This window comes from Hyperoodon ampullatus, assembly GCF_949752795.1.
Source record: "Hyperoodon ampullatus genome assembly, chromosome: 14".
Classification (NCBI taxonomy): domain Eukaryota; kingdom Metazoa; phylum Chordata; class Mammalia; order Artiodactyla; family Ziphiidae; genus Hyperoodon; species Hyperoodon ampullatus.
The window spans coordinates 52,341,268-52,368,514 of NC_136927.1; the positions used below are offsets into that span (position 1 = coordinate 52,341,268).

Here is a 27,247-nt window from a genome sequence, read left to right on the forward strand (position 1 = left end):
TCACCCTGGGACTCAGCAATCCTACTCCTGGGCATCTGTTAGGAGACACGTGTAAGGATGCCCGAGGCCACCAAAGAGGGCCATCCCCAGGGAAATGGACATGTGAGCTAGAGTGGTGCTAGGGGCTGAATGGTGTGTCCCCCAAATTCATATGTTGAAGCCCTAGCCCTCGATGTGATGGTGTCTGGAGGTGGGGCCTTTGGGAGGTTTAGATGAGGTGATATGGGTGGAGTCCCCATGATGGGATTAGTGTCCTTATGAAAAGACTCACTGTCTCTCAAGACCCTTCATCATGTTGAGGACAGAGCAAGAAGATGGCTGTCTGCAAGCTAGGGAGAGGGCTGTCCCCAGGAACTGAATCTGCACGCACCTTGATCTTGGGCTTCCCAGCCTCCAGAACGGTGAGCAATAAATGTCTGCTATTTAACCCCCCTCCACTCCTGTGTATGGTATTTTGTTATAGCAGCCTGAGCTACGACAAGTGGATTCTTAAGGTGGAATCCGATGTAGCTCTCATGAATGATGAAATTTATGGGGGGGTAACATGGACAGATCTCAAAAACAGTGAGAAGTGAAAGGGAAGGAGAGAAAGATTTATAGCACGATGCCACGCTTATGAATTATAACTACTTATACATACAAAACAGGCCACATACTTTACAAGAATACATCCATATAGAGGCATATTAAACACGTTAGAATGAGGAGAGGAGGGGACTAGAAATGGGGATAGAGCAGAAAGGAGAAAAAATTTAGTAAGATGAATCATGATGTGCTGTGAACTGAGAAGTGATTACTGCAACTCGTGTGGGGGGAGACACGTGTGTGTACACATGCACACACAAGACACACACACACACACACATACACATGCCCTGAAGGCAGACAGAAAATAGGGATTTGATCTTTCCTGCCCATAGTATAGAAATGAGAGTGTTAAAGTTCTTACAACTTGACTTAAGGATTTCAATCTTTGACATAAAACAACTGGCAAGATGTCCCTAAACTTTCAGAATTATAGTGAACTGGGTTGATAGTAGCCCCTCATTTCTATTCCAAGGAGGTAAGATGATATACCTGTCTGGGTTGACAGACCACGGAGATACACATACATCTTCTACTTGAAGAAGATTTGGTATTTTGCTGTAACTTATGGAACCTGTCAATTTCATTCACAATTTACACCAGCTTCTAATTGTGCTTAACTTATATTAACCATTCTAAATGCTCAGAGCTTTATCGGCTGGATCTAAAGTACTGAAGGACATCTGGCTTGGCAAATGGGATTCTGCTTGCTATCAGAAAAGAGAGCTTCAAGCGCTCACTTTCTTCTCACACCCTCAGGCCTGCCTTCAGCCAGGACCAGTGCATCTCAGAAAACATGACTTGCACATCCACACCCAGCCAAAGCAGTCAGGAGAAGCTTCCTGTGGTCTGGACTTCAGCTATAATGCTCGTTTGGCATCACAGAGAGCTGGGGGAGGGCGGCTGCAGGAGCAAGGGCCCAGGTTCCTGCCATCTCCCTGCTCCACGTCCTCTGTGGTTGCCCGTCATCCTGGGTTTCCCCCTTTGGTGCTAAGATGATGGCAGCAGGCCTGGGCAGCCTCTTCTCCCACAGGCGTGTTCACAGGCAGAAAATGGCAGTTTGTCCTGGCTCGTCGCCTTTTATCAAAGAAGCAGCACCATAAGCAAATCTGCCTGACAGTCCCCATCTCTCTGGCCAAAATGAAGTGAAATGCCCATCACACTTGGCCAGGGGAGAGGCCCCTTGCTGGTGAGTAAGGAGGGAAGGCGGGGAGGGGAGAGCTGGGGGGAAGGGGGCGGCCAACAGTGTGTGGTCTCATTCAAACTGCTCCCAGCCTCTCCACAGTCCATCTGCATGTAACAGTGGTCCCAAGGAGGGGGGGGATCCCCATCAGTAAGGCACCCGAGAAAGAATCAAGAGGAAGACCAGAGCAGAACAGAACAGAGTTAGGATGGAACAACAGTCTGGGCCTTAAAATGAGCACCCCCAGAGAAAACAGGAGTTACACAGAAGAAGCCACAAAGTAACAGACTCAAAGCCCTGCACATTGGCCACCTGGGAATAGTTCCCACAGTGACATTTTTAAACCTGGCTTCCACCCCACCCCCTTCTTTCACCCCAAGGTGGTTCTTGCACCTTTTCCTTTCTCCCTAAACCATCCTGCCCGTTCTTCAGGCCGTGTTCACACTGACTTAAGTGCGACCTCCATCCAACATCCCAGAGTAAGTAGAGGAATCCGGCAGTAGCGCCCTGCTCTCCCGTCCGGCCTCCCCCAGACTTGCTTTCCTAGCTCTCTGACCTGAAAACAAGTTTGAGCCTTTGCGTCCTAAAACAGGCCTCCCCGCCCACCACCCCCGTCCCTGCACTCGCCCATGGTGCACACCTCACAGGTCCTGGAGCTGCCCCTGGTGGGGTGGGACAGAGGCACCGGGCAGCCCCAAAGGCAGCCGCACCCCTGGTGACAGACAGTGGCCATCCTAATAGCTGGCAGACAGGAACCCGCCAGCAGGACGTACCTGACTTGCCACCAGGTGTCACATTATAATTAGTCATTGTAATTGAAGCCGAACGTAATTAATTACAAATTGAAGTGTTCAAGTTTAATTCCATTAAAATTACACCATGAAACTAGGGAATTACAAAGGATTACCGACAAAAAGCAAATAGGGATGAATAAAAGAAACGACGGGCTGACTCCATGCATGTCTGGGTCACACCCAACGCTCAAGTAGGGCGGACGGCACCCCACCTGCTTTTCATCAACCTCTGGGGCCCAGCCCAGCAGCCGTGTGCACGGGCCACCTCTGGAAGGGCCAGCACCAGGCACCAGGTGACACAGGCCTGCTGGCCGCTAAGCATCTACCGGAACCTGAAGACCACTCCTTCCTCCAGGCGCTACTCCCAGCCCCTCCCCCAGCCCCAGTCTCCTCGGCTGACTCCTCTCCCCCAGACGGCCTGTCCAAATGCCACTCACTCGGCCCATCTCTGCCACGGCCACCACGACCCCAGCAGCCTCCCTGGACACGCCAGGACCCGGGCGCCTCCTCCACCCTCGGCCACCAGCACTCAGCCTGGCATCTCTTCTCCTGGCCCAGTCCCTCTCCACCTCTTACTGGACTAGGAAGTCCTACCCTCCCGGCTCCATCCCTCACCACCCCTCCCCCTCACACTCTGATCAGCCTGTCCTAAGCAGCTTCTGGAAGAATCCTCCTAAACACAAATCTGAGTGCTGAATTGGCCCTCTCGCATTTAAAAGCAGCATCTCTCAGGGCCCTCAGAACACAGAACTGACTCAGCAGGGCTTTGCACAGAGGCTGTCTGGGCCCAGGCCCTGGGCACGTACTTGCACTCTGTAATGTACTTATTCTTATTCCTCCTGTGTATACTTTCTGTCTCCCGGGCTAGAACGTAAGTTCCCTGAGGGCAGGGACGTCCTGCTGCTCTGGTCACTAGAAGGCTGTGCTGGAACAGCGCCTGGCTGCTGACAGGGGAGGTCAGTGGAGCACGATGTCCCAGGCCCATCTTTCCAGGCCCCCGTCCTGCCCTCCGCACACATCAGACACCCCCAGCCCCTAACCTGACACCTGCGGATGCCCTGTGTGTCCTGCGGTTCTGACCAGCGGGGCCGCGGACTCATTCCTCTTGGTACCCCAGGGGGTTGAACAGGATCCAGTGCGGACACTGGGCACCACGGAGACCTGCTCAATAAATGAATGAATGAGAGGCCCCGACAGTCTACAAAAAAGAAAGTCTTTCAAGAAACAAACAAAACTGCAAACCCCCTCACTCAAACCTGCTGCATTATTTCTGAGACCAGAGCACCTGTGCGCATATTTTCTTACTAAATGTACAACTTGATTACAAAACAAGCCGCATCATCTCCAAAAAAAATCAGGCATGCAAAATAATCATCTGAATTCAGAGTAGCCTAAACACTCAGCTTTTCCATGATGACTCCTTAAGGAAAATAAGGCGTGTCAGCTGATCAGGCTTCTTATCAAGGGATGGATGTCCACCTGAAGACCCCTTACAGAGCCGGCCTCTCACTCAACACACCCCAGCACCGCCTTCACGTGCAACTGGGAACAAAACCCTGTGTGGCTGACGCTTTTTGGGTGATATGAGTGGATTTGAATCTAGTATCACTACAGTGGCTAAAGCAACTAGATTCCCAGGGGCTGAGGGGGGCGGTTTCGTCTTGGCCTTCACGAGGTTAAAGGCGAATATTGACATCTCACAGAGAATTGCTCCCCAGCACCAGCATCAGGCCAGGTGTGTCAGAGAACAGTCCTGGTTAGAGACCCAGGCACCACAGCCCGGTGCTCATGGCAGAACTGCCCGCTGGACAGTGCCTGGCCTCCCCTGAGCCAGCTCCCTCCCTCCCTCTCTCCCTCCCTCCCTCCCGCCCAGGCCCCCCCATCAGGCCTCTCTCCTGCCTTCCATTTCCCCAAAACCCTTCCCACAAATTTGCTCTGTGCACAGATGGGGCGCTGAGGACAGCAGGTGACACCAGGAGGGTTATGTTCAGTCCAATGCTGTCACTGTACCCCTACTATCAAGATAAAGTTTGCTAACGGGAGTACTCACTGCCCGGGGAAGGATTCTCTCTCAGATAATTCTCTTTGGAGCTCTACTGCTGGGAGCTGACTCTGAAGTCTCAGGGCAGGGGAGGGCTCTAGAAAATGTCTCGGATCCCGCGAGGCCTTGGCCAGAAGGTGTCTGTCCACCGGTCACCTAAGTACCTTCACGTGCACCTCAGAGACTCTATTCAATCCCCAGCTGTTCACATTAAGTGACTCACCCACCCCCAAGCTCATCCGGGCAGCTTGTGGACAGGGGACCCCTTCTGCTCCCCCTGTCGCCTCATCACGACGACCCCACTTCAAGGGAGAGCTCCTCTCAGGGACAGCAGGGGTGGCAGGGAAAGTGTGGACGGGACAGAGGCAGCCCCAGGCATCCACCTTCTCGTGGCTTCTCACCTTCCAGCTGGATCATAGCTCCTCCACGGGACTGTGGTGTGGACGACAGGAAAGAAATCAACAGCCTAAACCAGATCCTGCCCAGGGTCAATACTCAGGAAATGAGAGCTGATACCATATATATATATATATAGCATTAAAAAAAATTTTTAAGCATCTGTCTTGTCACTAGAGGACATAAAACCAGCTACAATATGAGGAATCCAATGCTTTCCTTCTCTTCTCTGCCTTTTCCTGAAGCATCACTGCAATCCCAGCTCCAAAAATGGGGAAGTTAAGACCCAAGGTGGGGTGGGGGGGACCAGGTTAATTCTTCAGCCCTCCCCACCACAAATGAAGCCAAACTCTCAAGCACCAACCAAAACGCAAACAAATCCTCCACAGGCTTCAACCCATCTTGGAGACTTCAACATCAAAACCTCTCCACTGCACTTCACCCCTCCTTTTTCCCAGGGCTCAGCCCCTGAATTCCCGCCAGTCCCCCCCAAACCCACAAAGCCCAACAAAGGAGCATGTCTTCTTCTACTGCCTCCTCCCTGTCCCTCTGGACACCAGGCCCTGCCCCCCTCACCAGCCACCCAGGCTGGACCCCAGGGATGGTGGCTCCTCTCAGCGCCCCCCCTCGGTGAGGTCCTGGCAGCCCTCACTTCCCCAAATCCATGCAAATGCTGATGCAGCCAGACACTGACGTCACCCCTACAAAAATACCCTAGGTACTTTCTTTGTAAATGAAGAAGCAGAGAAAGCATGCAGGCTATGAAGGCCACTGCTGTGAAACGAGCTGCTCGGGAGCCTTTGCCCAGGCCCACGGGACAGCTTCTGGGGGCCCGAGCACGGCTGAGACATTTCTCCAGCGCTGACCCCCAAGCCTTCGTGTTTCTTGCTACTCGCTTTCTCTTCCATTGGTGGAGTCCTGACCGTTGCAATACCAACTTTCCCCATTCATATGGGGAAGTTTCCTCCCATTCAGGCTGTGATGAGAGTCAGAGAATAAATCTCTGTCAAAGAATTGTTCTGCCCGATTCTATTTTTAAAAACGTGAATTTTTTGTGTTATGTGCCACAAATACAAGTATGTGTATTTTAACCAACGTATATGTCACTTTGCAAAGGAGTTTAATAAACGGAAATAAAAAAAGAAATACATGTTCTATCAGTGTGTATCTATCAGTAGCTTTCAAAACACAGCCATTTTAATATACCCTGCCTACCTTTCACAATCCGAAGAAGAATTCCATTTGCTTTCTTAAACTAACTAGCCGAGTCCCAAATCAGAAACACACAAGACTGCTCCCTAAAAGACGCCCGCAGTTCTCGTGCAGCAGGACTCACTGGGTGCCAAGAACTGTGGCAGGTGCCACAGCAGAGGGCAGAGTGAACAGCAGGCGCACAGCAACGTAAGGACCGTGCCTGGGAAGCTAAGTGGGTGCTACGTGGGGGCCATCAGAAACAGCAAAGGAGTCAGCCAGAGCTCAGTGACCACCGGCCACCCCCCAGCTGTTCTGCTGGAACACCCTCTCCCATGCTTCCCCAGGTGCATAGAACTCGGCTCAAGCTTTACCGGCCTCTGGGCGCTTTCCCTGCCCGCCCCGCCCGGATCTGGACGCCCATCCTCTGCAGCCCTCCACCGATCCATGCGCATGCTCCGTGACAGCCGCCTCCCAGCCACCCGGCGCACCTCTGCCCATAGCGGGCTGCCCGCTCTTCCAGCGGGGAGCCGCGGCTCTCTCACCCTGTCACAGTGTCTGGCACACAGGGGCTCCCCTGGCGTTGGTGAAAATGAAGAAGAAGTGCATAAACTAGGCTGGAGACTCAGATGCGCAGAGGGAGGAGTTTCCCCAGTGGAGTGGGGAGCTGGGATCCTCCTAAGCGGGGGGAAAAGGTTTAGGCGGGGTGGAGACAGCCATAAGGAATGTGGTCCCCCTTCTGTCCCAACGTGAGCCACTGTGGGTCTTTAAGGAGAGGAATGACATGATGAAATCAATGATTTGGGAAGATTCATCTGGCAGCCACAGACATAATGGATCGCGACCTGTTTCAGACAATTTTCAAACAAGTAAAGGCTACACTCTCAGCTCCTGTAGTTAGGAAGATTTGGCTCTCACATACAAGCGGCCTTCAAAACTAACTGCGCGCACACACGCACACATGCACACACACACACAAGATTTATTAAAGTATCAGTGTGTCTTAAAATGACAGCATAATTACATACCAGCACAGAGCAACGTAAAACAATCACCACAAACCACTTCTTACTCCTCCTGACGATGACATTCAACCATAACCGGCAATATCCTTCCTCTTCCAATCCCATATCAATGCTGACAAATTGGGGTGCCAGGGTTGAGGAACCATGGGGGGAAGAGCATGTGTCCCTCCCCCTCCCCCAACCCCCAGGGATGGTCGGCTCCAGGTGACAACTTCCTGCCTGCGTCATGCTGCTCTCCAAGGTAAGTGCTCGCCAGGCCCTGGCCACCTCACTGGTCCTCTGCGCTTGCCCCTGAGGTCCCTGGCAGACCAGGTCACCTGGACAGGGCGCTTTGGCAGCAGCCTGGGCTGCCCGTCTGGCTCCTGGGTCCCACACATGCCTGTGGAGCAGAAGCATGACTCCAAACCTGACCTGTCTCCTACTTGGCTGCACAGTGTGACAGCACACTGTGCTATGTAAACGAGGAGCTGAGGTACAAGTGAAATGAAGCAATTCCAGTAAACTGAGGTTTCTACACTGGTTTACATGAATGCTCTGGTTCTCACAGCTTTCTGTTTCAAAAACGTACAACTTACAACACCTCTTCCTGTGTGAACGGGAAGGGAAGGTGGAATTTTATTTGCAGGTCTACGTATTTTAGCTGTAACTTCTGCATGGTGATGACCCAAAATCTTTTCCCCTTTAAAAGGTTTGTGTCCTATGGGCGGCTGGGCAGAGTAGAACAATGTGAAACAAAGAATTCACTGTACACAGAACTGCATGGGTTTAAGTTCTAGAGCAACTATCATGGTGAAAAACAGAAAATAAAGGATGCGTTTCACCATTATCTGCCACACCTTTCAGAATGAAGCAAAAATGGTGACAGGAGCAACAGAATGTTCTTATTTTCAGGGTAAGGGGAAAAAAAATCTTTTCCAAACCTAATCAAAAAATTGAATGTACAATTCCCTCCAGCAAGAATTTTATTTTTAATTTTCATTTACATAGTATCTTTCTTCCAAGACTCTCAAAATAATGGAGCTCCACAAATACTTAAAAAAACAGTTGTCACAACGAAGGAGGGGACAAGCTTGGCAGGGCGGGAGCTCAGAGAGGGGCAAGAAGTGGCAAGCAGGCTGACAGCAGGCACTCGGGGCTGGCAGCACCCAGACTGAGGGCGGCTCCAAAGTGGCCCTTCCTTTGCCAGCAGCTCACCGGCCTTGCTTCTATTTGCATCCTCCAGCTCTTCAAGACAAGGATTTACCTTTGGTGTCACTTACTAGCTTTAAATCAAATTATTTTGATCTAAACAGCAATTTCTCCTCTAAAAATCCAAGGGAAGGTGGCAATAAACCAAAGACCCTTGCAGGTCCAAAATAACAACTGAACCAAGATGCCTAAAATGAGTTCATATTCTTTTGGGCCTTAAAAATATAAAACTATGTTAGAAATAAAATGTTAACAATTTATTAGGGGAAAAGACCCAGTGATTAAGACCGTCTTGCTTTTTGGGGGAAATTGGAAAATTGGAAAGAAGCTTTTGAGCTGGTTGGGGTTTTTTTTTTTTACAGCTGGGTGGACAGGATCTGAACGCCTTACATTTAGCAAAAAGCTGTCAACACCCAAATAAAATTTTAATGACAGTAAGAATGGCATTCTATTTCTCACAATTTTGCAATGTTCACTTAAGAAAGAGCTAATTTGTCAATTTGTTTTTCCCTTAACCAAACTCAAGACACCGCACAACTATGCATAACTTTTTAAAGAAACGTTAACTGCTTTAACTTATTAGATAAACACAGTCAAAGAGAAAGATGTCTAAGAAAACGGCCCCATGCTGGTATACTCAGGGTAATGCTAAGAAAGCACAAGCTTCAGAGAGAGCTCTGGTAATTTCTTCCGACATTAACTTCATAAATCACAGTCAAAAGCATCCAGGATTTCAACTGTCAGCTGAGTGAGTGGGCCACAAGCAAGACTGGGTAGGCCCTGCTGTGGCCTCTTGTGTTTTATAAAAGGTGTGGATCACATAGTTGGTGTTCCCAACTTCACAAGTGCCTCAAAGAAGGAAGCAGAATCTAGTCAGTTTCATGTGCACCTCCTACCTATTCTTCCAGCGGCTCTGCAGTGTTGGCTAAATTCTTGGAAGGACTGAACACTCCCAACCCCGCTCCTTTCTGGTCACCTGTCCCATGGTGTTCCTGAGGATGGGGTGGGGGAAAACCTCTGCATAGGGATCCTACCAATCATACATTTGAAGAACTTCCCGGGCTGCCCCAGGCCCAGGGCTCTAATAAACACAAAAATTCTGCTGCCTGCCCGGGGCCTCCTGCATTAAGGAAAGGCCTTCAGATTCAAATGAAGAAACTGACAACATTTATTTTGCACACTAACATCATCCTATCATAATTTAATTACAGCAAGAATTAGAATTATTTTTATTAGAGAGTTGTTTACTTTTCAAAGGAAAGGTTCTTGATGGGGTCCGCAACAAATCAGACGTCTTTCAGGAAGAGCTGTTCGCCTTCATTGTGTTTTTTAACTATGTCACATTATGTGAACAGGGTAGCACACACACTTTTTAAGTCACAGGTGCATTATCCCAGGTGCTTATTAGCCCAGGTGCTTCAAAGCAGCTTCAAGCCATGGTACAAATGAAGGCTATGCCACAGGTACCCCGTCAATCCCAGGTAAGTCCCTGCAGGAACACCTCCTGCCCAGCCAAAGACCGTTTTCCTCTACCAGCGTTCTCAGAGGAGAGCTGAAAAGCAGGACTGATTACAGCTCAGCAAATCCAAGACTGTGAGAACCGACAGCTCAACACAAATCAGCACCTAAACACCAACCGAAACTTGGTTCTTAAACACAAAGCAAAACCAAGGCTATTATATGGCTCTGAAAAGTAGAATAGGAAAAATGACTGAGATAATTCAGAGGGCCCCACCATGAACATTTTATTGAAATACCCTCCTAACCTGGTTTTTTGTTTGGTTTGGTTTGGTTGCTATTTAAGGTTACATCTCTAAATGTACTTAGGGAAAGTAATTTCTTTCTGAATTTGAAATGTTTATCAGGGTGTAAGAAAAGGTACCCAAATGCTCATGTCAACAAATGTTTATTAAATCAGAAATCACACATTTCTTTGCTATATTATATAATACAGATATTCAATCGCTCACCTAATTATGCCATTAAAGTTCCCCTTTCACTCCGTGATCCACACATGCACAGTTCTCTTGGGTGTCCAAGCACACACAGGTATCCTAAAACGCCCAGCACAGCTGAACATCCAGGTAAACAGCAGTGGGGCACAGGGAGAGGTCACAGAGCCCCATTTCAAACAGCTTCAACAAAATGAATGGCCATAAATAAGAAGTGTCTCTGTGCTTTGCTATAATAAGATTTAAACACAGGATTCCAAGAATTCCACCTGTTTCCAATTAGATACCAGAACTGCTTGAGTGTTTAAACCACATTCACTTGCTACTTATACAAAACAATTCTTCCGGGTTTTCTGAACATTTTAAGTATGTTAAAATAAGATTAAGGGTCTGGTTTAGACAATCAGAGGCAGGGGAATTTCAGCTGCAACCAAAACTATCTCTCTGCAGCCATAATGCAGAGCTTCAGACAAAACAATTAGATGAAATACACGAATTTCTATCTTTGACAATTACTTGTAAAAATCAGAACTTTCATAGGGAAAGCTACTATATATATATAATATATGTATAATACATTAATTTTAAATAGGTTTTTAAATAATTTCTAAAAATATATGATCCTGTATATTTAATGTTTATAGTAACTTTTAGTCAGCATTTATGTTACAGTCCATCAGATATACCTGTCTTTTAACTATGTGACACTTACATGAGGCCAAACGTGTGACCTGAAAAAAACGGAAGCACAGGTAGGAATCTGGCCTAGCTCTGCAGGACTCTTCACACGATGAATTTCTCTTTTTAAAAATGTACAACTTTTCCTCTAACAAATTTGTCCTTCCTTCCTTTCACTGCAGATGTTCCTTGTGCTTTTATAAATGAGCTGAAAGGCACATGGATTTTCTACTTGGAGCCCTGTTTTCTCTCCTAAGACACAGAATGTGAGCACAGCCTCAGGAGCAGTTTAGACTGCTGACTGCTCCAGGTAGACTCGGAGTGGAGGGTCTCAAAGCACAGCCTGGTGCTTCTGCACAGGGACCCCCCCACACACACCACACCACCCCCCGGCCCCGCATGAACCCTAGTGGGTTCGTTTGAATTGCATACAACAGGGCAGAGAACTTCTTCAACAGCCACTAAAGGTCTTGGGCTCCATCAGCTCACCAGACAGTATTTTTAATTTTAAGGTTAGCTCAGTGCATTAGGAGAGAGTCATTCCTGAGGGGACTAGCAATCTGTCCGTTTCATGTCATTAACTACTGGCAGGAGATGGGTGAAATTGGGGAAGCAGGAGAAGAGGGCCTCTATGGACCCAACTGCCCAGGAGGTGCTGCGTAACTCAACCCCTTCACAGACTTACACCTTTAAAAAAAAAAAAAAAAAAGGCAAAACAAAACCCTCCCAAAAAACCCTACACATAGTTTTGTATAGAAGAAAAAAAAAAGAAAAAAAAAACTTTAATCAACTGATAATGACCCCCTTCCCACACTCAATCTCAAAGACAATGATATTAAGAGAACCAAGAAAACAAAAACAGCAGCTGTGTGGAACCCCTCCATTTGTTTACTCATGATTTTATAAAGGGTCCTAGATGAGATACATATTTTAATCAAAATAATATACTTCCTAGAGGGAAGAGTTCTGGAGGGCTGGTAACATACACACTTCCTTAACAGGAGAAAACAAAATAAAAGCAACCAGAAAATGGACTTGCAGCAAAAATGAAATTGTTTTCTTATTTTGAAAAAGAGGAAAACATTTAAAGGTTACTTTTGCAGAGGTTCCTTAAAGGGAAAGGCTAGTCACCACGTAGGAATAATGAACGCCCTAAAGGGAAGCCAGGCACTGGCAAAAAGCTACCCTAACATACAGAGTTACATGAGCTCATTTTAGAAAGTGTCCTCTTTCCAAACGTGTATTTAAAAGGCAAATTTATACAATAGTGGTTTTCATATTAAAAAAAAAAATCCTGGTTTTTACAAGTCTGGGATAGGATAAAAACTTGTCCAACTAGTCTTAACAAGGCCAGATCACTGAAATTCCCATACCAACAAGACTTTGGGACTAAAAAGGAAACAAAATAGAGCTCAGTCTTCAGAAACTCTCTTCCTGGGCACTCACTGCATAGCCCAAGGCAGCTTCAAGTCAGACCGAGCAGAGGGCCCAGAGCTCAGCCCCAGCTCCCCGCATTGTTGCCAGGGGCACAATTGCCTCAACCCACCTGGACCCTCGGAGACCCAGCCTCTTTACCCTCAGGTAGCAATACCACAACCCTCGCTGGGCTCTGCAGGCAACCCGATCTCGGTGTAAGGGGCTCTGGAAAGATGAGAAGAGTCTGAAACTAATGAATTCTCTCTTCTCAAACTGCAGTCCCACTGGCTCACTTACTGTCTGTGGGAATAGAGGTGACGCTAAACTAGATATCAATTCAAAAGGCCTCTTCAGGGCCCAGAGAAAGAACTAGTTTAGCCTTCTCCTGGAACTTGGGCGTTCCACAGGCAACTAAAGGTTTTCAAACAGGCGATGAAGCGGCAATAGGAAATCATCGAAGGCCAAATCCTTATCTATCACCAAAAGCCAATGGCTGCTCAGTAAAAAAAAAAACGATGCTCAGACAAAGAATTTTTAAGATTCAAGATGAACATCTGAAAGTGCACTCACATGAACTGACAGGGAAACTTTTCAGTAAAGTTACACAGTTAACCATGCTACCCTGAAGAACTAGCTAATCACCAAGATTGGGGGGCCGGGGTCAAAGAGTTCATATAATAACTCCCTAGAAACCAAATCCACCTCCCAGGCAGTTTTGCCAGGATGCTTAAAGAAGAAACCGCATTGGTGTTAAACTAGAATGTCACATTTAGGAAGACAAGAAAAAAAAAATTAAGGTTTGTCTCCTAAAACTCCACAACGGGTTTTACAGTAAGCTCGGGAATTAAATTATGGTAAAAGGGAGCTATTTTTACTAAAACAGGGTAGACCAATTTATCAAAAATGCCATTCAGCTGTGTTCATTACATTCAGGAATCTAATTTACACAATAGACACTTTGGAGTAATCTATTTTAGTCAATAAACACGAACTCCTTTAAGTTTTAATCTTATCGGAAATACATATTTCACATAGTCTTCTTGCTAGTTAAGTGAGAAATCTGAAGAAATTTCATAACGACTATGAGTCTGCTTTACCGCTCTTACGTAGGCAAGAGCAGAAAACAAGCACACACAATTAAAGTTGTCAGACTCCGTTTATGTACATTTTAATCCAATCCGCTTCATTTCATACACGCCCGCATCTGGAGTTCATTTGCTTTCCTCCTAAAAGTACTGTAGGTCACTATCACCAGTCCTCCGGGTTAGGAAAGTTCGGCCAAGTTTACCTTCAAGCACACCTTAGAGTTAGGAGCAACAGCCGTCCCCCAGGGACGCCGAGGGCCCACCCCCCCGCCCCGGAGCGCCAGGCCGCCCAGGGTCCCTCTAAGCCGCAGACACCCCCCCCAACCCCACCGCCAGCGCTCGCGGAGTTTCTGGCCCACACGCCGCTCACCTTCAACTTGGCTCCGGCTACGCACAACATCCACCTGGCAGAGTCCCGGGGCCGTCCAGGCGCCACGAGCGAGGAGCTGGCAGATCCCGGGCGGACCCCGAGGGCGCGCCGCTCCCCTGGGTGGGGGTTGGCAGGCAGGAACGCGCCCCCTGGGCACGCCTGCGGCTCGGGCGCCGGATGTGGAGCCCCAGCACGATGCCCCCTCGGCGCCCGGGGCTCGGCGCGTGGACCACGGCCCGGTACACCACAGTCCAGCGAGGCCCCGGGGGCTTTGGTTTCGAGAACCCGATCGGAGTAGGCATTTCGAAGCGGACCCGCCGCGCGGTCCATTGCCCCCCGCGGACCCTGCTGGGAGGACAGGGCCTCGGAGGAGAGGGTCAGAGAGAAGCGGGGGGTGGGGGGTGTTTACTGGGGTCCGCGGGAGCCCCTGGGCGCGGGGAGAGGGCCGCCCAGACAGGCGCCGGGGAGCAAGAGCCCCCGGCCCGGACAGACCGCGCGCCCGGGCGCAGAGCCGGGCCTGCGTTCGGGGAAAGTTGCAGCCCTCCTCCGGCGCCCGTACCCGCGCCCCCGGGACACCCGACACCCGGGCTCCGCGTGCACGGCGCCCGCCGCCCCCAGCAAGTTTCCCCAAGCGCCCCTACCGGGGTCCCCGGCCGCAGAGCAGCCGGTTCCGCGCCGCTCCTGCAGGCACACAAAAGAGCGGGGCGGCTGCGGGGTCTGCGGGTGGCCCCCCAGCACCCGCCTGGACGTAAACAAACCCCCGGGTCCGCGCTGGGCGCCCCACGCCTGGCGGGGGAGCGGCGGCGCGGTCCCCGCCCGCTGACAGCCTGGGGCCGCGGCCGGGGACCGCGGCCGGGGCCCGGGCCGGCCGGGTAGCGCGGACGCCCGCCCGGCCACCCGCCCGCCTGGCCGGAGCCCGGCCGCGCCGCCGCCGCCGCCGCCGCCGGTGGCCGCTCTGACCCTCCCCCGAGCCGGCGGCACCACAGCGCCACCAGCCCCAGCTCCGCCGCGCCGGCGGCAGTGGCGGCGGCAGCTCCTCCTGGAGAGGCAGGCGCTTCACCCCCACAGCAACTCCCCACAAACTTTCCCCGGGAATACGGCGGGCCGGGGGCGCGGGGCGCGCGGCCGGGCGCCGCCGCCGGGCCGCAGCCCCCTCCCGGCGCAGCGCCCGCCGCCGCCACCCGCCGCCCGCTCCCCGCTCGCGCGCGCACCCCGCGGACCGCCGGGGCCGCCCCCTCCCCGGTCCCGCGGCGGCGGCGGCGGCGGTGGCGGCGGCGGCGCAGGGCCGGGGGGGCGCCCGGGGTGGGGGCCGACACCGGGGGCAGCGGTGGCGGCGGCGGCTCCCGGCGCCATCTTGGGCTGATCGATGAATTGAACAAAGAGGATCAATTTCTGATCAAGCGAGTTATCAATGGGGGCCGGGGAGCGAGAGGGACTTATCCCCGACTCGGCCCCGCTTTCCCCGGCACCCCCCTCCTCCCCTCCGCCGCGGCCCCCCGGCGGCCGGACAGCCCGGGGCCCCGGGGGAGGCCGCGACCGCCCGCAGCCCCCACCCCCGGGCGAGAGGCCGAGTGAGGAGAAGCCTGACCTGCAGCTGCTGTAAATCAAAGCGCTTCCAATATTGAAACATCGATCCCACATTGGCCGCCATCTTGAGACATATTGAGACGGAGTGAGAGGCTGATAGAGAGGGGGCTGGAGTTCAGGAGCCGCCAGGAGGCAGCAGGCGGGCGGCGCCAAAACCCGGCCTGGAGCCGGCCGCCGCCGCCGCCACGGAGGACGCGGACTCCTCCTCACGGCGCCGCCGCAGCCATGGCGAGCCCGAGCCGGAGCCGGAGTCGGAGCCCGAGGGCGCGGCGGCGGCCGCCGGGCCTCGCGTGCGCGGCCCCTGCCCCCTCCCCCCCGCGCCCGCCACCAGGCCCGCGACCCCCGCCGCTCCCGAGCCCCCGGCCCCTGCGGGCGGCGGCCACCTCCCCGGCCCCGAGGGGGCGCTGGAGGGCGACGGGAGGGGCGCCCCGGGCCCCCGCAGGAGGCCCCGGGCCCGGCTCACCTGGAGCGGTTTTCGGGCGCCGGGGGGTCGCGGTCTCGGGCGGCGGCGCAGCGCAGCCCCTTTTGGGCCCTCTGTTGGGAGCGGGTGGCCGTTTGGGGAGGGCACCGGCCCCGCGCCGCTTTCACTCGCCCTCCGGCAGGGCGCCGAGCGCGCGGAGCCGCCGCGACCACCTGCCCGAGCCCCGACCCCGCATGGACCCGGCCCACGGCTGCGGCGCTGGTGCGAGGCGCTCTGGCGGTCGGCTGCCTCACACCCTCTCCCTGCGACCCAGCCGGATTCAGAGACCGAGCCAGCCACGAACGGCGTTTCATGCTGGGGGCACTGGAGCCGGGGGAAAGCAGCCCTGACCCCCGTGTCGCTGCACACGTTAATGTCCCGCACAGTGGCCACGCGGTCCCCGCGCCGCACCGCGCCCCCCGTGGCCGAGGGTCCCGATGGCCCCTGTCCGCCGGAGCTGCGCCAGCTTAGGCCACGACAGGAAAAGTCTTGGAGCCCAGTTCTGTATGCCCCCGCACCGCTTAAGCGGAACAGCCTTAGAAACTTCCTGTAGTTCAGACACATCGGTTTGGGCGCAAAAACTTGGAAAGTGTGGGTACGCTCATAACAAAAAGCATGGTCCCTAGTTTACAGGAATGCTAAAATATAAACCCCAAAGTCAATTCTCTTTTGATTTCTTTCTTCGAAGAAACCTGGCAAGAAGTACGCGTTTTATGGTCGTCATCTTTAATTGATTATAACACACGTGTGAGTTTGAGTTTCCAGTAGGAATACTGTACTTTTACTCTCCCGCCCTTCTTTTAACGTGTAATTAGTTAAAACAAATCCCCACATTCCTCAATCTCGAAAATTATATGTAAATAAAATCTGTAAGGAACACAAAATAAAACATGTAAGTGGTATATAATTGCATTTCAACTGAGTTCGAGGGTTTTAGCGTTGATCGTTGGAGTGAACTCAACATTTTTGAATGAAGGGACTGGAAGTGAAAGTCCCCGAGATTTGGAGAACACACGTGCCCCCAGGTCTGCCACTGGCGACCAGGAGCCTCAGTTTCGACAAGGCGCGACTCCCGAGGTCTGCAGGGGGGTTCCCTGGGCGTCCCGGCGGCAGCTTTGAGCAGCAGCAAGGGCAGGAAGCAGGTGGGTGGGAGCGGGCGGGAGCCGGGAGCCTTGGCCCCAGATTCAGTGACGCCGCGCCAGGCAGGGCACTCCCGACCTCGGGACGCCGAGGGCCGGCTCGGTGTGGAGCGCCCGAGCCCGCGCGCGCAGTCGGCTGGCGACCGCGCTGCAGCTCCGACCGCGCCGCCCGGTAGAGGGCAGCGGCGCCCCGACACTCGCGTCCTCTGGTCCCTGCGCACGTGCCCACCCGCGCGCCCCGCGCTTGGCCACGCCCTGTCCCAAAGCCAGGCCCCTAGCGGGAAACAGCATTGCCACCTCTAGCGATTCCCGTCCCGAAGAAATATGCCACATCTAAAGATTACTCCCTCTCCCACACTTGAGGGTACGTCTGCCTTCCCCTCCTATTTGTGCAGTGGCAGGCAGGTGAGACCTCGGAATTGCCCGAAAGGTAACTAGACAAATAAAATGTGCAAGGGCTTAAAAAAAAAAAAAAAAAAATCCCTCCCGTGGGGAAGGCTCAAGGAAGGATCAGGGAAATGGTTTGGATTTGGTGCAGATGTTCTCAATCTAATTATCGTGTCGATCCCCAGGGTTTGAACCAAAAAAAGTGAAATATATATGACCTGTGTAATACTCCAGAAATACATCTGGTTGGAATTCAGGATTCTGAATCCACGGCAATATTTCAGAAATAAATTTGGATGAGTATTAAATACCCTTGTTACATTTCTGGTTATACTTACGTTATTTACATGCTAACTGGACTTAGTCGAAAAAGCACTACATTGAATGGCCCAAATGTTAAGCTCTATTTAAATAAAGTTTAGATTTCTTCTACCAAAGTTTTGAGTTATACAAGGCTAATTGCTCTCTACAGGGGGAAAAAGGTTTAGAATAACTTTACCAGCACCACAAAATGTTACCATTTTAAAGGAAAACACTCCAGATAAATCACTGATCAAAAATTCCCTTAGCTGACTGAAAGAATCAGCAGAGACCTAAAAAAACTTTTTAAAGTACATTTTCTTTTTCTTGAGTATAGACATAGAATAAGAACAAATTATATCTATTTCAAAAGGCTATTTTCTTTCTTTCTTTCTTTTTATATTGACTTTCAGCCTCCCCTTGGTAGAAGATCAGGAGGACCTGCTGACATCCAAATATAGTGGATCTATACAAGCTGTGTACTGTATAAAATATTCAGAAAATGGAAAGGTTTTAGGACCTAGATCTCTATTAGCATCTACAAAGACAATGGAATAATGGCTATAAGAACCCAGAGCGAAGTGTGAGACAGAGGCAGGTTAGTAGGATAACTGGCCCAGGAAACGAGAAGCATCTTGACTTGAAAACAATATTACTTAGAATGAAGCACAAGAAAAACAACCCAGAGACACTGATGTTCTGGGAAAGAAAACTCACAGTTCCCAAGTATATGACTAATTCACCATCCCAATCTTTCAAAAATCAAGCCCCAAGTAATCAGATGGGAGGACTGACCAAAATGATGTTTGTTCCTGAACCCTTTAAATAATTACAGTTTTGCACCAGATCAGACAAATAAATATGAGTCCAGAATGCCTAAATTTCTTTTCTGACCCATTTTATTTTGCCTATAATGGGGAAGTGATAATACTAATGAATGTAACTTACAGAACACTGTAAAGCACTTTCAGAAGTTCACACTTTCCTACCCTCCTGGCGTTGGTGGACCCTCCTGTCTCCCAACAGCTACATATAGTTGATTAAATCAATTAAGGTGAAAATTGGCAAATTCTCTAAAATGCCATATGGGTTGATTATTACTAAATTGGTCCTCCTTTGATAGCCCCAAGAAAGGAAAATATATTACCCTGTTTCCTAAAGATTCTAATTTAGTAATCGTTCTGATATAGTTAACCTAATTCCTTGAAGGAATTAACCATCAAGAATTTCTTCCAAACTGAAAAATGTCTTACAATTAGGGCATTATAAAAAAAGCCATCCTCTTTATCCCTCACAAAAGAGTCTCTATGTTCTAAGATCTTATTTATAATGAACTCATAAAATTAAGTTTCACTTAGAAACTTTATCTCCAGAAAAAGTTGGAGAATAGAGTTTTTAAGCCAACGCCAAGAATAATGAAAAAATTCAGAAATCTTCTGTCCTATGTGATATGCTTAGAAAGAAAACTCAAAAGAGATTCAGTTCTAAAACCTTAATTCACTTTCTGAATATTTTTGCATCCAAATTAGAACTGGTTTTGAATTGTTTCCAACAAGAAATATGTCAGATAACCAGAGACAATATATAATGTTAAATGTTTCCTTCATAATTTATTCACAGATAAACATAAAGACATGGCTACTTTTCGTTGCACAGTAAAAAAATTATTCATACTCCTAATGAGTCATACGAGAGTCTCAGTTTTACAAATATAGAAGCTGAAAATTTATATCTAGGTATTCATTCAAGTTGACTGAATTTGCAAATGTTTTAAATTTAGGAATATCTAAGTCCAGACAGAAGTATTGAGACACTTTAAATTTGAAAAGGCCTTTTCCTTAAATCAAAAGATGATGAACAACAGAGGGAAATTACAGTGTCTTCCTTTTGTCTTTGGCGATGGCCTTCCAGAACAATTTGGCATGGACTATTGGAATAAATGAAAGGAAGTTTCCAGATTCTTTTTTTTTTTTTTCTGAAGCTCAAGAAAACCAAACAACTTTTGTTTTGTTTTTTAAATAATACTTTATGCTAATTATTTCCGAGTACACGATTCACTGTACTATGTAAATACCCACCAAATAAAAGTACACATTTTGCTACATGTAATTACATGCAGAATACATAATTCATCTCTATACGCCAAATGTATGTGTAGTTATATAATCGTACCAAGAACCTGCCAAACTTGTAAGAACAAACTATAATGATTTCTAAACAACAGACTCTCCTATTCACCAACCCCCTCAGCCTCTCTCTGGTGACAGCATCGCTCAGTTCCAAGACCCTTTTTGGAATCTTCAAAGACTTAATTTCTGGCCCACCATTTAAGTGTGCTTTCCACTTCTGGACAGCATATGTCAATGCCACTAACTCTAGGTGTCTTTCCACACCTCTAACGATTACGTTCTGTTCTCTGCGTGTCTTAAACAAAAAAGCTTGCAGTTGGATCTTTCAGACAGAGCTCCATCTTACGCTTGGAAAATACATCTAGCTTAATGGACTCAAGGGCTCACTACCTTGGGACTTCCAAACCCCTAAGAGGGACCCAGGGCTTCTCATCACCCCACAAGCGCCCATACCCCATCTCACTGGCCACACAGCCCCCTGCCCCAGTCTCTGTTACCAAACTTATATTCTAATATAAACTTGCTTGAAATTTAGAGTTTATTAGAATATCACATCTCATTTTCCCCTTTTTACTTCTTCCTCCTCATGAGAGGCCCACATACGCGTCATACTACATATTTCCTGTATGCTATTGAAATAAATGCCATCCTATATGACTCTCACTGATGACGTTGCTGAATCACTAGGAATTAATAGTGTACATCATCAGTAGCATGAAAGGCTTAAAATATGTAAAGGACTATATAAATATTATTATTATCTTGTTTAATGCAAGTTCAAGTTCTGTGCTAAGACCATATATTAGTTCCTTTTCTTTCCTCCTGGGAGATATGACCCCTATGCATTCTATTTATATTGACTTTTCATTATTAATATTGTTCTTATGATATCAGTTTGCCATCCAATATTTTAAACACACAGCTATGTCCCTGGTGCCAGGACATATAGGGCAGGGACACCACAGTTTTGTTTTTTTTTAATTGTATTCATGACATGAAGCAAAGTATTGTTCTGTTTCTCCCCGAGATCCTTGATGACACATCTCTGCAGTTGTACAGTTGGAGTTGAATGAAGACTTGTTTTCATGAAATGTAATTAGATTTTCTTTTGTCATAAGCACTGTCAGACTGTATATTATTTTTTTTCTGGGTAAATGTGGTTTGTAAGATTTTGAAAGCTTGTTCCAATGGAAAAGAGGGAAGCTGATCTATCTAGTGGGGAGTACAAAACTTTTTTCATTCCCTCAAGCTTCATTCACAGTAAATATTTGATCTAGTGTCAGCTTTGAGAATCTGTATTAGGATATCTTTAGAGGTTTAAGTAGCTAGCAGAATCTCCTAGGATGTCAAAATTTTGTTTGTGTGTGAGATAGAAGAAAGAAGCCAGGAAAGTGGGCCTCTAATCTAGCAATAATTTTTTCTTATTAAAATGCCCCCCCACACACACACACACACAGAATCTGGAAAGCATATATGTTAAAGAAAAGAATAAAGTGCAAATACTTTCATTCCAGAGGTATTTCTGGTAACAAAACAAACAAACCAAAAAACAACGAAATGGAACAACATGAAAGTCCAACAGTACAGAAATTATTAAATAAATGATGAAAGTGTGTAGCCATTAAAAATTATGTTTAGTAAAATACATAGTGACATGGGGAAATGTTTAGTACTTAAGAGGAAAACAGGGTATATGGTGAGCTCAGTCACAAAGAATAACGTGTTCCACAGACACATAGGATACCAAAAGAACAGTAGGTGTCTCTGGACAATGAATTTATGGGTGTTATCTTCTTTAATATTTCTGTATTTTATATAATTTCTACATGAGCGTATGCTACTTTTATAATGCAGGAAAAGAGCAAATATTATTTAAAGTAAGGATGGTGAAAAGCTTGGTATGTCATGTCTTTCAACAGTAATTTAACTCTAACCTAGAAGGGATAGCATGATCTAGTGATTATGTAGACAACTGAAAACAAAGAGAGAAAAATCATGTCCTAATTTTGCCACTGAGTCACTGTTTGATTTTGCCTCGGGTTTCCTGCCTGTAAAATGGGAATAATTAATATTTTCTTGTAAAATGCTTTTGAGTTCTCTAAGGAAAGATCCTATAAAGGTGCAAAGTGTTATTCTATTAATGCTAATTGAAGTCCACGATTTTGGATGATGAGCCATGGTAATGCCAAGTGACCTGCGGTTCCTGCAAATGACCCATTCCCACTGAGCTCCCATTTCCAATTCACCAAGTCAAAAAAGACCCTTGTCCTATCTGTCCAGCCAGCATCTAAACAGCAGAGCTAAGGCAAAGAGGTTTTATTGACGCATATAACCACAGGGTCAGACGTGGGCTGAAATTCTGGTGAAAAGCGCTTTGACCTTGAGCATAATCTCTAACCTTGCGAAGTCTGTTTCCACAGCAGGAAAGACAAAAGGTGTTTGAGAGAAATTGAAGTCATATATGAGGCCAGATGCCAAAAAGACAAAGGTGTTTGAGAGAAATTGAAGTCAGATATGAGGCCAGATGCCAAACTGGCTGTGCAGGATTCTGTGTTCTTTAAAAAGGTTTGGGGGGTGGGGAGCAGATAAGGATGTAACCAGTAATGCTTGGATGTCCACTGTCCAATCACCAATCATTATCTGTTGAGCAAAGCAATCTGTCAGACACTATAAAGAAACACAGAAACAGTGGAAAAGGTCTCTGCCCTTAGAAGCTTACAGTTTTGGGGGGAATAGAGCAATAACATGTGTGGGTGGGGTGAGGAACAATGATTCAACTTAAGCAGAAGACAAACAATATCCAGGAAAGGAACTGATAAAAGGCTGATACCTGCCATAGCATTAGCTTGGATGTGAGCAATGAACTGAGATTCATTCTCAGTTTAGATGAGCGAAAGATTTCGGAAATGATGGGGTGCTGGACAGGGCAGGATGTAAGAGCTGGAAAGAAAGATGGAGGGCATTTGGGGTCAGGAAAAGCAGGCACAATGCAGCACAGACTAAACTCATACAAAGAAGGGAAACAGTGCGTGGGCTGTTCAGCTGGGAGCCCAGGAGGTGGAGAGCAGGCTGGGATCTTAAAGGCTGGCCAAATGGGAATATGCTGGTGGCATCTTGGAAGAGGCAAGTGGGAGTCCTCCACTGTGGATGATGAGCCGTGGTGATGCCAAGTGACGTGCAGTTGCTGCGAATGACCCATTCCCACTGAGCTCCCATTTCCAACTCACCACGTCAAAAAAGACCCTTGTCCTATCAGTCGAGCCAGCATCTAAACAGCAGAGCTAAGGAGAAGCAGTTTGTATTGAAGCACGTAACCACAGGGTCAGACATGGACTGAAATTCTGGTGAAAAGCACTTTGACCTTGAGCATGATGTCTAACCTTGCGTAGTCTCAAGTTTCCACAGCAGAAGCGCATGCTTCATTATGTGCAGGAGACTTCAACGAGAAAATCCACGGAAAATGCTTTGAGCTCTACCTGCATACACTAAGCGCCCAATAAAAGTCAGCTTTTATTATTTAATCCCATTCAACTGCATTATATCCACCTACCCTAACTTTGTTTCTCTGCACTCCCGCTTATATTTTAATACCATTTTACAGAAAAGCAAACTGAGGTTCAGAGCACCAAAAAGTTGTTTGACGGAGAGGTTGAATTTCTCAGTCAGGCTGCCAAGCACCTGTTCAATTTTCTGATCACCTCTTAATATCATGATCTCAGCTGCACCCTCCCAAATGCCTTTCTGAAGCAATTGATGTGTTTATTTATTTATTCCTCCAGCAAATATTTATTGAGGGCCTACTGTGTGCCGGGTCTGGAGCCTGAGGGAGTTCCCTACTCCTTCTCCGTTGGACAGCTGAGCACCACGAGAAGAAATGCCAGAGTGAGAGGGGACCTCTCCTCATGGCCTTCCCATCCTGTGCCATGTCATTGCTGGTTATTAAACCCCTTTCACTTTCCTGACTTTTACATTCTTCATGCCACAGAGCACTGTAATCCTTCAGCCTTCTTTGTTTTGGCAATGTAAGCCCTCATTACCAGAATAAAATCTTTGATAGGTCTGACCTTGGGGAGGGCTATCCTCATATTCTGCTTCCAGGCCTGTTTACCTGGGATCTTTCATTTCAGAAATCAGGGCTGAGACCACAACCACCAACAGAGAAGCCAAGTTTCCTGCTTTCCCAAATGCGACGTGAAATAAAGTCAATTCAAATCTGCAGTTGCTCCTAAGTCTGTATCAGGCTGGTATGGTGTGTGTGTGTGTGTGTGTGTGTGTGTGTGTACACGGGCATGTGCACTAGGGGGGCAGGTGGGATGGCAAGGTGGGGGAGGGTGTACGTAAAGCCACATGAAATGCAGTAGCTCCTGCCCTGGTGAGAGTCTAAAATCTGGCTGAAAAGACATTAGAAACATGTAACTGGTTCCACCTTATAGGTTATTTGATGGGATAAGAAAATAATATCTGAGGGACGTAAAGGCCCTGAAAACCCCAAACACACACAGGTGCGTTGCCATAGCTCGTAGATACGGCTCCTGAGACATCTAGATCAGAGGCACCCAGCCCCGTTCTGCCTTAGCCATGCACCTCCCTTGGACATCTTTCCCCTTTGGGGACTTCTCAGGTCTGGCCTCCCCCAAATAAAACATATTTATGGAAACTCTTGGAAGGGGGCTGGGGATAGAGCCAACGCAGGACATCCTATTATCTGCTGATGTCCTGAGGGTGGAAAGGCCAGATTGAAAGGCACATGCCTGGAAGAGTTATCTTTACTTGTAAAACTACCTAATAACAACAATTATTATCCATCCAGCATCTGCCCTCTGTCCTGCGCTTTACACACCTTTATCTCTAATCCTTGAAGCGGGTTTGCAAGACAGAAAGCATTATTCCCCTTTTACATATAAGAAGACTGAGGCTCGGAGAGATAAAGAGACTTCTCCAATGTGACTTGCTCACTGGTGAGTCAAATCTGGGCTTTCTGCACCGCCATAGGCTTACCTGCAGCTGCTCCGTCACACCTGAGCCCCAACCTGGTGAGAACTTACCTGGGTCGTCGGACAGGTTGCCTCTCTTTCACGCCTTCAGGAAGTCCAGAGTATTACCTGCCCAGGAGGGATCCCTCCATCTTACCTTGCAGCAGCCTGCTGGCAAGTAGTCCTTCTCGGCGGAGCTCTCGTCTCCAGACATTTCTCTGCCGCAGTGGAGGCTCCAGACACCCTGGTCCAGGGCATCTATAATAAAGATTGATCACCTGACCTTGGTCTTGAATGAGACATCGATTGCAAATGAGAGACAATGGCAGAGTCAAAAGTCCCTCTTAAGTCCAGGAAGACGGGATGTTTGTCAGTCTAAGCGCTGGCGACGGGTGTGTTTCCCTAGTCATCGCTGGGAATCTCTTTGCTAACTGCCCAGGGTTCTGACTTCTTCACCTTAGAAGAGTCTGGTCTAATCTAATGGACTGAGGGGGAAGTATCTGATTAACAATCCCTTTCTGGCTACGAGTCTGGCTGGGAGGGTGGGGTCGTGGATACACTCTCAGAGTTGAAGGCATGCAGTTTAGTAAAGTGATTGCAAGTAATCCCAAGTTCGGTATCTTCCCCTCTCTCGCTCCAAAATTTAATGCTGACTTGTGAGTGGGAGGTGGGATTCGTTTACACAAGCTCCATTCATCCGATAGCATTTTATTACCAACCGAGTCGGACCAGGTGGCGGGTTTGGTTTTGTTTTGTTTTCTGTTGCAACCGCTCTGCATTTTACTGTTGAGCCGGTCGCCTCCCATCCCCACATTTGGATGCTATGTTTTCCTTCAAAAACGGGCTCCCTTAGGAAATAAAAGAATGATCCCTGGCCCCCTGCTTCTGTCCTCTGTAGCCTGATCTATTTAAGACGTTCCCTTCAAACAAATCCTGCCCCAGTTTCTCCGAGGGCCGCCTCTTCCCCTCCTGCCCTCCGCCGGGCGCATTTGACACCAGCTCAGGAATCTTGTAGCTTCTCGCCTTTCCATTCCCAGCAGAATTTGGTATTCAGCACTTCAAAGAGGAGACTTGTTTGCACCTCTTGTTTCAAACAATAGACCAAATTTCCTGTCGCTGCTCCTCTTAAAAACTGCCTCCCTCGAGCTCCCTGGAACAATTGCATCGACCACTATTCAGAGAAGCAAAAGAGCGAAATCCTCACCCACCCTCCTTCTCAGAGGAGACCGGGCCAAGGGGCAGAGAAGGTCACGGGCGTGGACTTCAGACGGGACAGACCTATGTGCAAACCCTAGGCTCTGTAGCTTTGTACCTGGGCGGCTTCAAGCCGCTTACCTAACCTCTCTGAGCCTCTGTCCTCACCTGGAATATCTGAATCATAACTAACCCATCCCATAGGGCTGGGGTGAAGTTGAGAGGAAGTGATGTAGCAAACTTCCGCCTAACGACGGAGGTTAAGAGCACATTCCCTGATATTGGGCTGCCTGAATTCAAATCCTAGTTCCTAAACAGGAAAATCTCTGTTTCCTTGGACTTACTCTGCCTGTACCTCCTTATCTGTGAAAGAGAGTAATTATGGCACCTACCTTGTAAGATTAAAGAGTTAATACACCGGAAGCATTAGAGGTGGGCATGGGCATCCCTCAGTGAAGTTTTATGCTTCCTCCACCTTATTCCTCACTCCAGAAGGGATTTTTGGCCTCACTATCCCTCAATTACCATTTTTTACTTTTCTGTCTCTCTTTCCATAGCTATCACAGTGTTTGTTCACCAGCCCAGCTCCACTTCATAGAATGTTCACAGCCCATCGGAGTATAACACTTGTCCATACTTTCTTGTTCCAGGAGTATGGTTTCTGCTTAATTTCAGGATGATCAAATTGCCTGAGGAATGGGTCCACAACACTGCAGTTTTAGGGCGGGAAAACTATTCTGTATGATGCTGCAATGGTGGATACATACCCTTATGCATTTCTCAAAACCCAAAAATATATAACAAAGAGTGAACCTTAGGGTGGGGGAGGGTGTCCTAATCCCTAATTAGGAGTTTGGGATTAAAATATACACACTACTATATATAAAATAGATAACCAACAAGGACCTACTGTATAGCACAGGGAACTATACTCAATATCTTTTAATAACCTATAAGGGAAGAGAAAGTGAAAAAATAATATATTGTATATATATATATATATATATATATATATATATATATATATATACACACACATAACTGAATCACTTTGCTGTACACCTAAAACTAACACACACTGTAAATCAACTATATTTCAATAAAAAATTTAAAATAAATAAATAAATAATGGATTTTTTAAGAAAAGAGTGAACCCTAACGTAAACTGTGGACT

The 27,247-nt window shown here is 48.2% G+C and overlaps 1 protein-coding gene across 17 annotated transcripts in view; it reads right to left on the reverse strand.

The window, feature by feature from the left end:
- Nucleotides 1-15,638, reverse strand: part of CUX1 (cut like homeobox 1) — a 387,498-nt gene extending 371,860 nt beyond the window's left edge. For 12 of the 17 annotated variants that reach the window (XM_079720356.1, XM_079720355.1, XM_079720357.1 and 9 more), the window contains exon 1: nucleotides 15,493-15,638. In XM_079720356.1, coding sequence (XP_079576482.1) covers nucleotides 15,493-15,555 — 63 coding nt within the window. In that variant the 5' untranslated portion in view covers nucleotides 15,556-15,638. Of the gene's footprint in view, nucleotides 1-13,904; nucleotides 14,681-15,492 lie in introns of those variants that run through there. The other 5 variants (XM_079720351.1, XM_079720350.1, XM_079720365.1 and 2 more) reach the window with 1 other exon arrangement.
- Nucleotides 15,639-27,247: the final 11,609 nt, after the last annotated feature.